At 34.1% G+C, this 19,288-nt stretch overlaps 2 protein-coding genes across 2 annotated transcripts; both read left to right on the top strand.

Annotated features, from left to right (window-relative positions):
• The first annotated feature begins 2,956 nt into the window (after positions 1-2,956).
• On the top strand, positions 2,957-5,616 carry LOC105968197 (berberine bridge enzyme-like 18). The gene is made up of 2 exons (XM_012992818.2): positions 2,957-3,795; positions 4,633-5,616. The coding sequence occupies exons 1-2, from the start codon at positions 2,981-2,983 to the stop codon at positions 5,444-5,446; spliced, it is 1,629 nt and encodes a 542-aa protein (XP_012848272.1). The 5' UTR covers positions 2,957-2,980; the 3' UTR covers positions 5,447-5,616.
• A 4,254-nt stretch (positions 5,617-9,870) lies between these two features.
• Positions 9,871-18,768, top strand: LOC105968191 (immune-associated nucleotide-binding protein 9). Its single transcript, XM_012992813.2, has 9 exons — positions 9,871-9,983; positions 10,097-10,319; positions 10,450-10,727; positions 11,005-11,169; positions 11,297-11,425; positions 11,502-11,705; positions 11,836-12,028; positions 17,862-18,133; positions 18,326-18,768. The coding sequence occupies exons 2-9, from the start codon at positions 10,115-10,117 to the stop codon at positions 18,473-18,475; spliced, it is 1,596 nt and encodes a 531-aa protein (XP_012848267.2). The 5' UTR covers positions 9,871-9,983; positions 10,097-10,114; the 3' UTR covers positions 18,476-18,768.
• The last annotated feature ends 520 nt before the right edge of the window (positions 18,769-19,288 follow it).

The raw sequence follows: 19,288 nt of genomic DNA, 5'->3' as shown, positions 1-19,288 counted from the left end.
ATGACAGTAATGTTCAAGAATAAATGTAAATTTTAAAAAAATGTCTTATTATTTATATTTAATAAGGATATTTATGTATTAAGATCTTATGATTATTAAAATTTTATTATGTTATTATGATATATACATGATGGAGATATTAATTAAAATTTTATTATGTTATTATGATATATACATGATGGAGATATAACTATATTTAAATATCTTTTTATATATGTTTTGAGTATTTATAAATAATATCTAGAAATATATTATTATATTAAATTTTAAAAACCGATTTATTTTCGATATATCACCGATTAATCACCGTCGCACTGATTAATCGTGAGTCGGTGTCTGACCGTCTTCGACCGGATTACCACTTCTTACAACCTTGTGTACATGTGATTTTAATGTTTCGAGATATGAATTGACACTAGTGAGTGGTCGGGTCGAGATATGATTTTAATGTTTCGAGATATTAAACTCCACCCAATATACTGGAGATATGAATTTGGCAGCATGAGTTGAGAGTGTACAAACTATATATTTTGTTGGAATAAGTGTACTTAGTGAATTCAATATTGGAAGAAACGGACATTCATATGTCCAGCCTTCAATCTGGGAAGATACGCAAAGGAAGGGCAAAACATAGTAGTAATGGATTTTACAATTTTTAATTTATGAATTGCACATGAATATTAAGTGGAATTTAATAAAAGTTGGTGGGTGTGGAAGGCTGGACCATTTCACCAATATTTTTGTGTGATTTATAGTTTCATCACATTTTCAATTTTCCACATTTGATCATAATCTTTTTAGAAGAGTAAATGGCAAATAGGCCCATAACAAGGGCACTTAATTAAAAGAGGGATATCAAGCTTTTTTGTCTTTTAAATAAATTCAGCTTATTTAAACTTATTTACAAATAAAGAAAATCCTTTTATATATATACCAAAATTATCCCCAATTCATTGAAACCCAATTCAACTTCAATTTCATAATTTACACCCCAATTTAGCCTAATTTCATCAATTAACAAATTTTAACCATAATTTCAATTTTGACCCGCCACCACCGGAGACCGCCGGTCGCTGTCGTTGACCGGCGTTGACTTTTTTTTTTTTTTTTTTATAATTTTGTTTTTTCTTAATTAATATTACTGTCTTGGCTGCTAAATTACTGTCTCCGGCATTTATTTAACTGTCGGAGAAAAAAAAGTCAACGCCGGAGACCGGCGGTCAACGGCGGCGACCAGCGGTCTCCGGTGGTGGCGGGTCAAAATTGAAATTAGGGTTAAAATTGGTTAATTGATGAAATTGGGCTAAATTGGGGTGTAAATCATGAAATTGGAATTGAAATGGGTTTCAATAAATTGGGGGTAATTTTGGTATATATAAAGGGATTTTCCTTATTTGCAAATAAGTTTGAATGGACTGGATTTATTTGAAAGATAAAAAAGTTGGATGTCCCTCTTTTAATTAAGTGTCCTTGTCATGCACCTATTTGTTATTTGCCCATTAAACAAAGGGTTAAAGAGGGATAACATCCTTGAACTTTTATTCAACCAAAATAGAGATGTAAAAATTGGACTTTATTGAGCGAAATGCCTTGATTGAATTGGTACAAACAAATATGAATGAAGTGCCACTACAATCAAAATACATAATAAATTAAAGTTAGTTGCCTATGATTTACTGGTTGTCTATACATTCAACTTTAAATAAATATTAATGTAAACAACTATGAGTACGCTGCGAATAAAATCAAATACATAGTCGTATCGGCAATCAAACAACTACAATCAATAAAGTTTGACATATACCTATAAAGATGCCCAAATTGAATTTTACTCATTCAATTGCCTAGATGAACACCAAATTTTTGCCTCAAACTGTACACATGTTAGAAAGATTTTCAAGGGAAGGGCAAAACATAGTAGTAGTGGATTTTACAAGTTTTAATTTATGAATTGCACAATATTAAGATCGTGTTTGCAAATGATTATTTGAAAGCATAAGTTAGTGATTGTGAGTTAAGTCAGTTTTAAGTGTTTATTTCTAAAAGTTGGGGGTGTTTGCAAATATTTCGAAAAATGAACTTAAATAGAAAAAACAGGATTAAATGTGCTTTAAAAAAAATAGCTTTAAACAAATTATGTTAAGAGAAACAAAAGTAAAAGTTGATCTTGCAAATACCTAAAAACAGATTATGAGCACAAAAAAACTCATAATCACTTTCAAAAAGCATTTGCAAGCACCACCTAAGTGGAATTTAATAAAAGTTGGAGGGGCCCGCATGGGTGTAGCTCAACTAGTTCCGGATGTGGTAAGTTGGTACAAGGTCCTAGGATCGAATCCTGGCAGCCGCAGTGTGGGAATTTCAACTCCAATGAGGATTGGTTCCTTGTGGGCACCAGGTCCGGGTCCGTTACCTTAACGAGCAGTTGAGTTACCATGATTTACATTCCTCCATCAAATACTTGTCCGACCAAGGGATGGGGCCCTGGGGGCGAGGAATTTTACCTTTTTTTGGTACAAATAAAAGTTGGAGGGTGTGGAAGGCCGGAACATTTCACCAAAATTATGTGTCATCATCACATTTTCAATTTTGCCCATGTGATCATAACTTTTTTAGAAATCATTTTCTTGATATTCAAATTAACAAAAAGAGTTTTCAAATATGGAAATTTTGAAAAGTCGAATTCACCCCTCACCTAGGCATATAAAGTTGATCCGTCAAACTTTTTCCGAAACGAGCAAAGCATTCCACCCTTTCCTCTGCAGCCTATATATGTACTCGTCTTGATTGAACAATGGGTCGATTCCAGTACTAAATAATGATGTTTGCATGCATCGTGAATCATGTGATTTTATTATTTATATATATTCATTAAGAAAGTCGAATTCACCCCTCACCTAGGCATATAATAGTCTCATCATCACTTGGGATCGGAACACCTAAATTGCAGCATACATCTAAAAAAAAGAGAAACCAAGAAATGGGTTATAGTAATAATAATATTATATTAATATTCCTATGTATCACAAACCTTTTAAGGTTTATTATTGGATCATCTTCAAGTGGTGATTTTATTGAATGTCTGACCGTCCAATTAGAAAGCTCGAATTCAGCAACCGATGATCTCATTTACACCCCCAGTAATAATTCATACGCATCCCTTCTAATAGCTCAAAACCTCAGACCGGGTTCAACCTCTCCATATAATAAGCCTCTCATAATTTTCACACCTTTCTACGACTACCAAATCCAATCAGCTATTTACTGCTCCAAGAAACTCCGAATCCAGATCCGTGTTCGAAGCGGCGGCCACGACTACGAAGGACTTTCTCACACTTCCCGAGATAACCCCTTTGTCGTGGTCGACATGAGAAACCTTCGTCAGATTTCGATCGACGCCGAACAAAAAACGGCATGGGTTGAAGTGGGCGCCACCCTCGGTCAGCTCTACCACACACTCGCCCAGAAGAGCGGGACCCTCGCATTCACCGCCGGCGTTTGCCCCACCGTCGGCATTGGCGGCCACCTCAGCGGTGGCGGATACGGCATGATGTCCCGCAGGCACTCCATCGCCGCCGATCACATCACCGACGCCAGGATAATGAATGTGGACGGTCAAATCTTGGACCGGCGGTCAATGGGGGAGGATCTTTTCTGGGCCATTAGAGGCGGCGGAGGTACTAGCTTTGGGATTGTTATCGCGTTTAAGGTCAACCTAATCACCGTCCCCGAAACTGTCACCGTTTTCAACGTCACCAAAACGTACGAACAAAACGCCACACAATTAGTACACAGGTGCGGCGTGCTTTTTAAAATCTTACGATTTCCATTCGATTATATTCCCACCACAAATTTACAATTAAGTTTTGACTATATTTTTTATAATAAAATTCTAATAAAAAATATATTAGTGTAATACGCTTGTGTGTTAATTTCTCCCCCTAAAACTGCTATTAAAACAAGTATTCAAAGAAAATCACCTATTTTGATTCTACTCCTCGTCGTTTATAGTTAAAATAGGGAAATTAATTCGAATAATATTCTATTTTTTTCAAAATTATTATAATTTTTATTTTAATTAGTCCTCATAAGGTATTTGTATTTTTTTTACTTGGATTTCTACATGCCACCAATTTTAATAAAATAAGTGAGCTTGCATTGGATATGTATTTTTTTTTTAATATTTAATTTCAATATATATATATATATATATATATATATATATATATATATATATATATATATATATATATATATATATATATATATATATATATATATATGTGAATCATGGAAAGTTTTAATATTAATACTATTTGTAATATGGGAATTAATATAGATGTTATAAATTTTTGATTTTATTGTGTTGAAAATTTTGTTAAAATAAAAAAGACATCTACTGGATTTCAATTTTAACGGGTCAACATTAAAACTTTTAAAGTTTGACTTGATTAATTTTAAGACACATACTTTGATTATTACACTAAATATTTTTTTTATAATATTTACATATAATTATTATCAATATTATCTTTGAAAGAATTATTACATATCATTATTATCAATATTATCTTTGAAAGAATTAAATATCTTACGATTTGCGATTCGATTTACGATTTAACAACCATGCAGGTGGCAGTACATTGCGGACAAGGTGGACGAAAATCTCTTGATGAGGGTTTTCTTGAGAAGTGTTCGATCTCTGACCACCGGAAAGAGGACAGTAATAGCTTCTTTCACTACCTTGTACTTGGGTGGAGTTGAAGATCTTATGCCGATAATGAAAGTGAAATTTCCAGAGCTGGGTTTGGTGGAGAAAGATTGTACTAAAATGAGCTGGATACAATCCGTACTCTTTTTCGCTTACATACCAAACCAGCCCCTCAACGTTCTGCTGAATAGAACCACTCCTTTTACAGTATATTTCAAGGGCAAATCAGACTATGTGACAGAACCAATTCCGGTAGACGGGCTAATCGGGATATGGAGATTCCTACATGAAGAAGATGAAAATATGGCTGAAATTCAGTTTAGTCCATATGGAGGTGCAATTAATAGTTTTTCGGAATCGGAAACTCCGTTCCCACATCGAACAGGTAACATTTTCATGATCGATTATGGGTTGAGTTGGGATTCGCCCGGAAACGAAGAAGCGGAAAAGCACTTAAATTGGATGAGGAGAATATACGGTTACATGGCCGCGTATGTGTCGAAATCTCCTAGAGGGGCTTATTTCAATTACAGGGATCTTGATTTAGGGGTCAATAACTACTCATCGGGAAATATTATTGGAAGCTACGACGAGGCTAAGGTTTGGGGGATGAAATACTTCAAGAACAATTTCGAACGATTAGTTCGTGTCAAGACTAAAGTTGACCCGTCAAACTTTTTCAGAAACGAGCAAAGCATTCCGCCCTTTCCCCTGCAGCCTATGTACTCGTCTTGATTGAACAATGGGTCGATTCCTGTACTAAATAAAGATGTTTGCGTGCATCATGAATCATGTGTGATTTTATTATTTATATATTCATTAAGAAAATGTAATTTCAGATATATTTTGTATGTTTGCCAATGTCGTTTAGTTTGAGGAATATTAAATATTTCATATGTTGGAAATTAGTTTTACGGAACATATCTGATCCGGATAAATTACAAAAGGCCTTTGACAAATGACACTTAATTAAAGAGTAAAAAGCAGTTTGCCCCCTAAACTATGACCCATTTTGCGCTTTGCCCCCCAAACAGTTTTTTTTTGCACGTTTTTACCTAAACTCGAGTTTTTGTTGCACGGTGCCCAAAAAGTGGTATATTCCGGCAAAATTCACCGGAAATCTGTGCACGCGCGCCACATGTGAAATTGATAGGGTTAAATTTGTCTATTCACTCGCATCTTGACTAAAAGTTTAATTTGTCCTTTTTCTTTTTTATCTCTTCTTTTCATTTTTCATTTTTCATTTTTTTAATCTGCCAAATCTCTCTCTCTCTCTCTCTCTCTAATTCTCAACTTCTGTAAAAAAAAATTATTCTTGTTCTCATCTTGCTTAGCCCAAATTCCTCCTCTGCGCGGCCTCCAATTCCCACTCCTTCCGCCGTCGGAATTTCCCTAATCAATTCTACCAAAGCAACCCAGGACCCAACTCCGACAACGAGACCTATCGCCCAAACCCCAGCCCACAACCTCCCACCATCCCGTTGCGAAACGACTCCATTTCGGCGCCGGCAGACGAGGCTAATGGGGATGTGAAGCCGGGGAAGGAGCCCGTCAAAACGGCGGCGGCGGAATCGAAGAAGGAATGAGTAAAATTTGGAGTCTAGATTATTTTGATTGACGAGATGTTCGAAGACACCCTCGGCGGAATCGAAGAAGGAATAAGTAAATTAGGAATGAGAATCAATTTCTGTAAAAAAATTTATTCTATGTAGAATTGATTGAAAATATTTTTATGGATGGAGATGAGGTTTAATTGCTCCGTTCGTTGCTCTCTGTTCTTTTGGCATGGAAATGGGTCTGGGAGGTTGTTGGGGAAGAAGATCACAATTTTCTTTTTCTTTTCTTTCTTTTTTTTTTTTTTGTTTTTTTTGTTTTTTAATGGTTAATTTATATTTAATATATAGAATTTTAGTGAATAGACAAATTTACCCCCGCAAATCACACGTGCATCGCACATGATATAACATTCCGGTCAAAATTGCCGGAAAATTGAGTTTAGGGGGCACCGTGCAACGAATTAACGAGTTTAGGTAAAAACGTGCAAATTTTTTTTGTTTGGGGGGTAAAGTGCAAATCGGCCCATAGTTTAGGGGGCAAACTGCTTTTTACTCTTAATTAAAAGAGGCACATCCAACTTTTTTGTCTTTCAAATAAATCCACCTCATTCAAATTTATTAGCAAATAAGGAAAATCATTTTATATATACGAACATTACCCCCAATTCATTGAAACCCAATTCAACTCCAATTTCATGATTTACACCCCAATTTAGCCCAATTTCATCAATTAATCAATTTTAACCTTAATTTCAATTTTGAACCCAATTTTGACCCGCCACCACCGGAGACCGCCGTTGAATTTTTTTTTGTTTTTTTTTTGAAAATTCTTTTTCCCTGAAATTTTTTTCCGGCCGGTTAACTGTCGTTGACCGCTGGGTCTCCGGCGTTGACTCTTTTTTTTTTTTTTTTTGTAATTTTGTTTTTGCTTAAAAAAATATTTTAATTAATATTACTGTCTTGGCTGCTAAATTACTGTCTCCGCCAGTTATTTAACTGTCAGAGACAGTAATTTAACTGTTAATTGACTTTTTTTTTTTCTTCAAAAATATTTTAATTAATATTACCCGTATTCGTTGCTAAATTACTGTCTCCAACAGTTTTTTAACTGTCGGAGACAGTAAGCTGTCGGCAATGTGTCAGTAAATAGTGACAGTCGTTCCTGTCACTAAATTTCCGTCAGTGAAGCCCTGTTTTCTTGTAGTCTACTACTCGTGCCAAAACTTAAAGGCGAAGAAATAATTCATCGAATCTTCTCCAGCCCCTTTCAAATCCATCGCATCTCGAAACTCGTTTTTATTTTCAACACTTTGTTCATAGTTGAATTCTATTTAATTTGTTCAACCTTATTAGTTGCTGCTTCTTCACCCACATGAATAGCAGAAGTAAAATATGTACGAATCTATACGCCGGTCGGGTATAGCATAGCGCAAACCTTATATCATGAACCACAAATGAAATTTATTTTGGGTAAATTACAAACACCCCCCCTAGGTATGGTCAAATTACAGAAACACCCCTCTTGTTTGGATAATTACAACCACCCCCTCATCTCTTCAAATTTAGTGGAATCTTCGAGATTATATGAAATATTATCACTTTTGTACCCGTTTTATACCATTTAAACTCTACATTATGAAGTAAGATGATCATAATATGTGATTTTTAGCTTGTGTATATCAGTTTGTAGTGCATCGGAAACTGTATTTTTACACAAAACGAATACAAACTAGAGCACATTCCACGAAATCTAGATGATTATATTGAATTTGGCACAATAAGGGTGGAGGTGTAAGAAAAAAATCATAGTTGAGGGGGTAGATGTAATTATCCAAACAAGAGAGGGATTTTTGTAATTTAACCATACCTGAGGAGGTGTTTGTAATTTACCCAAAAAGAGTTGGATTGAATACATTTCAACCAAAAAGAAAACCAACCTAAGTTACAAAACCAATCAAAACCTAACAGAATCAATTTCAACTAGTTGTTGAATGGAATTCAGAAAGGTTAGTGATCTTTGTTCGAACAGAAGATCACCAAATCATGGAAAGCATATTCAGAAAGGTTAGTAATCTTTGTGTTAATTTATTTATCACATGGACGGAGATTACACAGGAGTACTTTTTGCAGTTTACTTGTAAGAATTGACAGCAATTAACCGGATTAAAGAGAGGGCCCACCAATTAGCATAAAGATTCTTCTTCGAGTACTTCAACACACACTTGTTGCAGTTTTTAATTATGATGACAGAAGAAGACACTGTCCATTTATTTGATTGACTCATTAAAATAAACAAATATATATTAATTAATAGTAGAATAAATATTTGTGAGAACAAAACAATGGGTTGATGGAGAAACAACTGGTGGTATATGAATATCAATATTAAATATTAAATATCCATCACACACACAAGACAAGACAGATTAATTAAAAGTCCAAGTTCACAAATAAAACTTGCTAATTCTGTATCGTGTTATTTGTATGCAGGGAGGCAGAAGCTAATCAGCTACAGCTCAAAAAGGTCTTTTCAATTTGGTGGGGGGAGGGTTGGGGTTTGGGGGATTAAGGTTAGTAGGAGTGAAAGTCGGATGGATCCGATCGAAATTAGCATTTTTTGAAAATATTCAAAAAAATTAGAAGTACAAAATTTTCCTAATCTAAAAATTGATTCCAATTACAAAAGGCCCGGAAATTTCGGAATTACGGAAATTTTTCGAAAATCACATAAATTACAAAATTTTAAAACTTAGCGGAAATTTTCTGGAATTTTAATAATTTTCAAAAAATAAGAATATTCACGTCGATAAAGTTAAAGTAATAACTACTAAATTTCAGTTAAAAAAAATAAATAAATAATAAACCACATCATAATCCAAAAAAACTTATAACAACAATCAATATGTCAAAATTCTAAAACAAAACTTAAATCAAATCAATGTTTGATTAAAAAAAAAACCTAAAGTAAGTATTATATAATTTATATTATTTATAGGTGTACTTTCTGGAAAAAAAAAATCGGAATTTTTCGGAACTCATTTCCGAAATTAAATCGGATCGGAAATCGGGAATTCCAATTAATTTTTATATGATTCCAATTTCAATTCAAAAAAATTGAAAAAATTCGGAAATCGGAATTTCAAAAGTCGGAATGAAATAATAAGTTGTTCCAAAATCGAAACTTTTCGGATCGAAACCAGTGGAAATTGGAATTTATGTTCCAACTTGCACCCCAAAATTGGAATTCATGCCTGATAGTAACTAATGTTCACCTAGCCCAGCAAAAAAATTAGGCTTGCTGCTAGTTCGTCTATCTAATGTAATTGGACCGGGCTAATTATTCCCGTATTTTTTCTAGAGTCCTATCCCATCTAACTAAATCTTGGTAATTATAAGTTAAGTTAACAATAAGTGTTTATTTCTAATTTGGGTGTTAGCAAAGAGAGAGAGATGAAGATAGGACGAAGAAGTCAATTGTTTTTTATTTTAAGATCAAGTCAATTGCCTAGGTCTTTCTTTTTTAATTTAGATCAAGTCAATTGTTTTTTTATTTTATTTTTCTAAATACAAAATGCCTACAAGAAGTCTATAGCATTACCACATTTGATGCTAATGGAATCATTCTTAATGGTTGAGGAAAATATCCTGCTATTGTATTTTTCAGCTGCATATACAAATACATCTCCATTTTCTTCTCTTTACTTTGGTTTCTCCTTGTAATCTCTCTAAGAAATTCATCACTTTTCTTTCATAATGATCCGATAATGCATGGCAGTTATCTAATTCTGATTCTTTCACACTCGATATACGGTTGTTGATCTTTTTGAAGATAAGTTGACTTAATTGAATGGCATCACCTTCAAGTGATGTGGCTAAAACTATAGTATTGATCGGAAAAATAGGTAATGGGAAAAGCGCAACAGGGAATAGTGTTCTTCGAAGAAAGGCATTCAAGTCAATGTCCAGCTCTACTCGTGTTACCAACACTTGCGAGATGCATACAACAACTTTACTGGAAAATGGGCAGAATCTTGTTGTGGTTGATACCCCAGGTACATATATGTATGTTGGCGCTACTTTAGAATATTTTTGCAGATATATATGCATGTTGGCGCTACTTTAGAATATTTTTGCAGATAAGTGTAAATACGTGTGACTTGATGAACCAAATGCAATTGCCAGGATTGTTTGATTGTTCGGCTGAACCTCAATTTATTGGAAAGGAAATTGCTAAATGCATCAATTTGACAAAGGATGGTATCCATGCTATTCTTCTCGTGGCATCAATTAAAACTCGCATTTCAAAAGAAGACGAAGAAGCTGGTGTGTTGATGTTGCGGTCATTTTTTGGCCCTAAAATTACTGACTACATGATTGTAGTTTTCACTGGTGGTGATGATCTTGAAGATGATGATACTCTTGATGATTATTTTGGTCGCAATTGCCCCCAACACTATAAGGTACAAATCTCATTGTTGTTCATTTAAGTCTCTTAATATTTAATTTATTTATCGGAACATATTATCAAGTCCACGTCCGCCGCTGAGCTATTGCCCAGGTCATACCATTTTGCTATGAAGATCTTGATGTAGTTACATGTTTAAGTCTTCCATTTGTTCCATATGAACATGGATTTTATGAATTAAACCATGATTTTTGTCATTTATTTTCTCTTGATTTTCCAGGAATATTGTTCATAATTCGTAATTAGTTAGTTGTTTGTGTATTTTGACATAGGAAACTCTGAGAGTGTGTGGGAACCGGCACGTTCTCTTTAATAATAAAATAAAAGATGAACCTCAAAATTTTGAACAAGGGAAGCAACTTCTTGCCTTAGTACAAGCAGTTGTAAATAAAAATGGTGGAGAACCGTATATGAGTCCGCGATTTGTTGAGTTGAAGGTAAGTGCTTTCATTGTTCACCTTGTTTTTCTTTTCTTTTCTTTTTTTTTTTTTTTCTTTTTTTTTTTTTTCCTTTTTTAGTTCTGTAGAAATTTGTTACACTGCGTAAGTTAATCATCAACTGTAGGGAGGAGCAACAAGCGAATTTTTTTATGATGCTCCAGCCGTTAAAGTTAATTCCGAAGAGGAGAAATTTAAATTGAAGGAGGAGCTACACAAGTCATATGAAGAACAGCTTAAGAGAATAACCGAGACGGTAATGATTTGCGATATCATACATTAATTTGTGCATAATTCATCATAAACTCGCATGCATCTGTTTTTTTATGTAGGTTAATTTGAAGCTAAAAGAGAGCTCTGATAAGCTCGCACAACAAATAGCAGAGCAGGTAAATGCTCGACTCAAGGCAGAAATTATGACACTTTCCGCTCAAGTGAAATCAAATGATGAAATGTATAAGATGAGATTGGAGTTATTAGAGACTGCTCATCGAAAGGAGAACGAGAAACAGAGGCAGCAACGACATCAAATAGTAGTAAGCCCATGCGCTTTATTATCTGTTATTAATAAGAGTATATATATGCTTTAAAAACCATTTCCGGCATTTACTTTTAAACTTATGTATGTCTGTGTATTTCTTTGTCCATGTTGGGGTTCAAATTAAGTCCCCTGCACCTCCAAGTGAGGTTAAAACTATATTATTAGTTGGAAAAACAGGTAATGGGAAAATTGCAACAGGAAATAGCATCATTGGAAGAAAGTTATTCAAGTCAATGTCTGGGCTTGCTCCCAACTTTTCTACTTCTGAGCAAATTAAACTAGAAAATGGCCAAACTCTGAATGTGATTGATACTCCAGGTACACGTACATGTTATTACTAATTTCTATTTGTAGCTTTAGTACTTTCTATCTGTTGGGCAAAATACCTAACACGCAAGTGCACGTATCGCAAACAAGTAGTAAAAGTGGACTCGTGAGAGTCGGATGTCGATCCCACAGGGAATACTCAAATGATCTAATCCTAAGTACAAAATTCTAACAATTATGATTTTTATCCAGCCTACATAAAGTTGTTAAATTTAATCAACTAAATAATTAAACTAGTTATGAAAGCAAATAAACACGGGAATATATCAATAAAAACGGATCTAGGATTTTATCTTCCCCCTATGCGATAATTCATCACCAATTAATCCTCTATCATGCAAGTTACGATTTCCGATTATTAACCCAAGACACTCAATTACTCATAACCCGCTGTCGCGTGTATTATGAGTCTATTATTCATAACCGATTCACTATATGTCTATGCAAACCAATTATGAATAAAGCATTAAATAACAAGTCTCGTAAACGGCTACCTAAGGTGATATCTGTATGTCTACGACACCACATGCAATTGACACACTCATCCGGTGAAAACTACTCGAAGGCTCTTCTATCCCTGTTCTAATTATTAAAACGATATGTCAATCAATTCTAACAATAACACATAACAACATAAATTAGCTAGGTTCATGCCCTAAATAAGATCAAATAGAAGAAATAATCATGGAATTTAAACTTGCATAATATTAGAAAAATAAGTTCGAATCACCACATAGGGTTCCAACAAAATCCTAGATTAAAAGATTTAGCTATTCGTAATTCTTACGATAAACAAAATAGAATTAATAAAAGAAATAAGAAAAACTATGCTTGAGTCTTCATTGATCTTCGTTCTTCGCGTTTTGTGGTGTAAAATTTCGTGCTTATGGTGTAGAGACTTGTTGCTTTTATAGGCTTTTCTTGATAAGGAAATAGTAGAAACCTAATAGGAATCAATTTCCGCCACTTTCCCCCAACAGAATGTGTTCGTCGATTTGTGCCATGTTGGAGTCCGAATTTTGGAATGTTGTGTAAATAATAATTGTAGCCCTTGAAATTAGCTTTCCAATGCCGCCAAAATCACCTAATTCGGAGTTCGTATGAGAGAGATATGCTTGAAATGGTGGACACTGTCAAAACTGTGGCGAGATTCCTTCTTCCAATTTGATTTGTTTCCTTATTTGCAACTTTTTTCCTTTCTTTTTGATATTTTTTCCTTCATGGCCACCTAATTCTCGTTTTTCACCTATAAAACACAAAATCAATCAATTAAAGCACAAATATAATTAAATCTAAACAAAAGATCCACGTAAAGTAAATGTATTGAGTGTAATTCTACACTCAACACACCCCCAAACTTGAACTTTTGCTTGTCCTCAAGCAAAATCAAATCGTAAGCAAAAAACTCAACTACCGCATCTCATGACATAGATTAATGACCAACTTCACGTTTTCAGAACTTGTAATTATAATGAAAATTCTTAGGCATTCGCAAGCTCAAAATTCAAAAGCACTTAGTCACTTACCATAGCCAAAAACCACAAATCATGCAATTGCTTCCAGCATCCAATATTTGTAAATTAAAGATAGAAAAAATTTATGCTTACATGCATATGTTTGACTCCAAATACTCACCAAATTATTCTACTCTACTAATATCGAACATTAAGCTATTGGGATCATTGGGGCTTTTTGGCTTTCAATTGTTAGGCTCTTTGGTTCGAGGTAAGAAATATGGGTATATGTGGTTATTCTTCTTGAATTGAGGTGAATACGCCGAAATTTGAAATATAAGCGTTTGAAACAATGAAGTCACCTCTAAGGATTCTAATAAACTCGATTCTTAAGAGTTCAAAAGTCTCCACTTTTGCTCTTAAGACAATGGATCGAGCTTTCAAAACAATTCAACAACTAGTCCTTACTTCTCCCTTCTAGTCTCTTCTTCTTTTCTGTTTTTTTTTCTTTTTATATATATATATATATATATATAGGCACATATATATTTTTCTTCTTCTTTTTTTTCTCTTTTTCTTTCTCTTTCTCTTTTTTTTTTTTGTTTTTTTTGGGGGGGGGGGGGGGGGGGGGGGGGGAATAAAAAATTTCAACCGAACTCCAACGGTTAATTTTTCAAGAATCTCCATCTATTCTACCTTATACACATTGGCTAAAAGAAAGAACACCTTTTCTCCGAGGCTCAAATCAAGGTTTTAAGGAATATTTCGATAAAAAGGTCGGCTTGAAAGGCTCAAACGGATCAAAGAAGGCCCAAATCATATCCCAAATCACTCACTACTCAATACTTCGTATCATAAATTTTCTAAGGTGAGGTCTAAAACCGAACATAGCATGATCTAACACAAATTAACTCCAAATTTAATATACAAAACATTCAACCAAAACAATGCACAAAGTGTGATTCCTAGCAATAATTGGTTTCTAAGTTCCGTTGAATCGAAAGCTAAACAAACATCTAATCCTTATCATACAAAAAAAGCAACCTCATCATCAAACATTGATCATCTCTCATCATTATAACTCATCGATGCATTCGACTCAAGCAATTTGTTTTTTTTTTTTTTTATTCCGGAAAAAACGATAAAAGCAATAAAAATAAATAAAAATAAATAAAACCTAATGCATGCAAACTAAAACAAATAAGCACAAAAAAAACATGTTTTTTCACCCCCAAACTTAAAATTTTTGTTGCCCTCAACGAAATTAGCACAAAGTTTAAGGATAGAAAACACCTGATTTAGTCGGAATCGTTGTCTTTGAGGTGTGAGAATTTGTGGGAAAGAAATCTAATTTTCCTCTTGCGAAGATGCCCACTATGTCTCTCGGATGACTCTCCCGATCGCAATTCCAACCTTAAAAATAAGAAATCAAATAAATTAATTAGAATGCATGCCTACGAAAATAAAAATAAAACATAAAATTAAAGAAAAATATGAAAAACAGTACAGCTCGGGTTGCCTCCCGAGAAACGCTAAATTTTAAGTCTTCAGCCAGACTTTGCTTCTTGAAATTGTTATGTCCAATCAAAAGCCTTGTAGATTGCGCATCCATCCATGAGCTCTATCACTTCAATTGAAACCAAGGCATGGATAGCACTGCAATATGTCACGGTCCACCTTAGCTTGTAGTCTTCTTTGGTTGTAATCAATCGGTAGGAAGCCAAGATGGGATCTTCATCACCCGCTCTCTAAAATCGGTATACAAAAATCTCCAGTCTGCGTATAACCTCCACCTCAAAAATATTATTCTTCTCATCAACCACCATTGATGCCTTCAAATCCACATTTAGATCAACCACAGAGTCCACAACTAGAATATCTTCATTCATTACATCCATCTCCTTCTCTTTTTCTGAGACATTTTCGTGGTTTAGCTCGATTGCCTTCTCAGATTCATCATGCACAAGTGTCTTCGTAATTTCTATTTCTCTCACATCGACACTATTTTCCGGACATAGAAGATTTTTCTCACCGCAGGCTTCACCCGAATTTTCCTTGATATAACCATTGCCGATTTCGTCTGGAATATTTTCAAGAGATTCAGATTTTAATTTGAGAGTCATCTCTTCCAGTTGTATCTCCATGTTTCGAAATGATGCTTGAGTGGACTTCATGAATTCGGTAATAAGGGATACCAAATCAACTTGTTAATCAGTGGTCTGCTGCTGCTGCATTGGATAATAATTTTGAAAATCATGAAATTCTGGCTCTCTATGTTGAAACTCGTTCAAATCTTGGTCTTGAAAGCTTTGCTCGTATGTGTTGTTGGTGTAAGTGTTCCAATAACCTACGTTGGTAATTTCGTCGAAATTCGTCGCTGTTGGTGATCCCCAACATTGATCGGAAAAATGATTTCCACCACATGTTGAACAAAACGGAGGCATATCATAGGTGTTTTGGAGGTATTCGTCAGATGGAAGCCATTCATATCCCGTTAGAGGTGCCCGAACATTGTAACCAGACATGAAACAAAAACAACAGGAAAAAAAAAAAAAAAATAATTAAATGGCTGAAGTAAGAAAAATTGTTCAACTTTGATATTAGAATAAATAGATAATCTAGTTGTATTCCCCGGCAACGGCGCCAAAAACTTGTTGGGCTAAATACCTAACACGCAAGTGCACGTATCGCAAACAAGTAGTAAAAGTGGACTCGTGAGAGTCGGATGTCGATCCCTCAGGGAATACTCAAATTATCTAATCCTAAGTACCAAATTCTAACAATTATGGTTTTTATCCAGCCTACGCAAAGTTGTTAAATTTAATCGACTAAATAATTAAACTAATTATGAAAGCAAATAAACACGGGAATATATCAATAAAATCGGATCTAGGATTTTATCTTCCCCCTATGCGATAATTCATCACCAATTAATCCTCTATCATGCAAGTTATGATTCCCGATTATTAACCAAGACACTCTATTACTCATAACCCGCTGTCGCGTGTATTATGAGTGTATTATTCATAACCGATTCACTAAATGTCTATGCAAACCAATTATGAATAAAACATTAAATAACAAGTCTCGTAAACGGCTACCTAAGGTGATATTTGTATGTCTACGACACCACATGCAATTGACACACTCATCCGGTGAAAACTACTCGAAGGCTCTTCTATCCATGTTCTAATTATTAAAACGATATGTCAATCAATTCTAACAATAACACATAACAACATAAATTAGCTAGGTTCATGCCCTAAATAAGATCAAATAGAAGAAATAATCATGGAATTTAAACTTGCATAATATTAGAAAAATAAGTTCGAATCACCACATAGGGTTCCAACAAAATCCTAGATTAAAAGATTTAGCTATTCGTAATTCTTATGATAAACAAAATAGAATTAATAAAAGAAATAAGAAAAACTATGCTTGAGTCTTCGTTGATCTTCGTTCTTCGCGTTTTGTGGTGTAAAATTTCGTGCTTATGGTGTAGAGACTTGTTGCTTTTATAGGCTTTTCTTGATAAGGAAATAGTAGAAACCTAATAGGAATCAATTTCCGCCACTTTCCCCCATCAGAATATGTTCGTCGATTTGTGCCATGTTTGAGTCCGAATTTTGGAATGTTGTGTAACTAAGAATTGTAGCCCTTGAAATTAGCTTTCCAATGCCGCCAAAATCACTTAATTCGGAGTTCGTATGAGAGAGATATGCTTGAAATGGTGGACACTGTCAAAGTTGTGGCGAGATTCCTTCTTCCAATTTGATTTGTTTCCTTATTTGCAACTTTTTTCCTTTCTTTTTGATATTTTTTCCTTCATGGCCACCTAATTCTCGTATCAATCAATTAAATCACAAATATAATTAAATCTAAACAAAAGATCCACGTAATGTAAATGTATTGAGTGTAATATCTACACTCAACACTATCCTTATATTCCTCGTCAAAATCATTAGATCTAGCTAGGCGTATGATCAACAGAAAACTAACACAAACTCCTGGACTGCATTGGGGTGGATGTTGTCGCATATTAGGAAATAAATGATCAATGTTTATGGGTATAATGGTATAAGATCAAAATAGGAATTTTCTTGGGGGGAAATAGGCAAGAATCAAGCCAAATGACTATTTCAACCATCTAATTTAGCATATATATATATATATATATATATATATATATATATATATATATATATATATATATATATATATATATATATATATATATATATATATATATATATATATATATATATATATATTTATGTATGTATATATATGTGTGTGTGTGTGTGTGTGTATGTTAGTGTTATTTATTATTTCAAATATGTCTGACTTGCTGAGCTACATGCAATTGCCAGGATTAATTGATTCTGGTGATACTGAATTTCTTCAAATGGAAATTGCTAGATGCGTTGATTTGGCAAATGATGGTTTCCATGCTATTGTTCTCGTCCTGACAGTCCGATATCGCTTTTCAAGAGAAGATGAAGCAATTCTGGAATTCATATCTTCTTTTTTTGGTCCGAAAATTATTGACCATATGATTGTACTTTTCACCGGTGGTGATGAATTTGACGATGATGTGACTCTTGATCATTACTTGGAATATTATCACCTTGAACCCTTGAAGGTATGTAAATGTTGGTATTGAAATAGCTGCCACCTACCTGGATGTTTAAATATTTTATTTTTTTGTTGTGAAGTTGGATTCATCAATTAAGCCATATTAATGCTTGTCATTTCTTTTGTCCTCTCGATGTTTACAAGAGCTGTTCATTCATGTATAGTAAGTTGTTTCTGAATTAATTTGACATGTATTTAGGAAATTCTGAGGAAGAATGGGAACAGACGTGTGCTCTTTGATAACAAAACAAAAGACGAATTCAAGAAATCTAAACAGTTGAAGAAACTTCTTATCTTAGTAGATGCGGTTGTAGATAAAAATGGTGGAAAACCGTATACAAAGAAGTAGCTGGAAATTTCTCGATTCAGTGCACAAATTGCGGCAATATCTGCTGAGATGAAATCAAAATATGAAAGAAGTTAAGATAGTATTTAGAGTTGTCTTCTACTTGAAAACTTATAACCCCAATATTTGATTACATTTACTTGCGTATTCTTTACAGCCCTGCAGCTACAGTATAATTCATGTATAATTCATTTCTTCTGGATACTTTTTTTTAGGGGAGTGCTTATATTTGTGCTAATGAATATGCGTGGTTATAATAATGGATTAATAAACCATAGTTATTTGGACTTGTACCATTTTATCTTATTCAGTTATGCTCATATTCGTCTTACAGATGGAGAGTGAGTAGATCGCAGTACATTTTGCATTTTATCTAACTGCAAAATTAACCTCAAAGTGACCCTTTTAATGAGAGTATTTGAGAGTGTCTATAAAGAATAAAAAATAAAGTTGGAAATTAGTAATTCAAAATTATAAAACAGTACATAAATTTCGAACCACGAAAGGAATACCTAGATATTGCAATTTCAGTTGATAGTTAAACAGACAGTAGATCGCAGTAGTCACAAGACTGACTTTGAGGCTGAAAATCAAGAATATGATCCCATTTGTTATGCTGAGCCGAGCTGAGTTGCTCAATACGCATTTCGCTAGTTCAGTTCTGTAGACGTTTCGTGACGCTCATTGTGTAAGCATACTCTGAAAATCCAACGTGTCGAATAATTATTTTGCAATCACTTTGCAACAGTAGAAAAACTTGTTCGAAGGATCAATGACTTTGCAAAGCTCGATATCTTCCACCTGCACCTGAGGCTC

Source organism: Erythranthe guttata, chromosome 5, assembly GCF_056151865.1.
Source record: "Erythranthe guttata isolate IM_541 chromosome 5, IM_541, whole genome shotgun sequence".
Lineage (NCBI taxonomy): Eukaryota > Viridiplantae > Streptophyta > Magnoliopsida > Lamiales > Phrymaceae > Erythranthe > Erythranthe guttata.
Note: the sequence above shows the minus strand (reverse complement) of the source record. Positions and strands in the feature narration are given on the sequence as shown.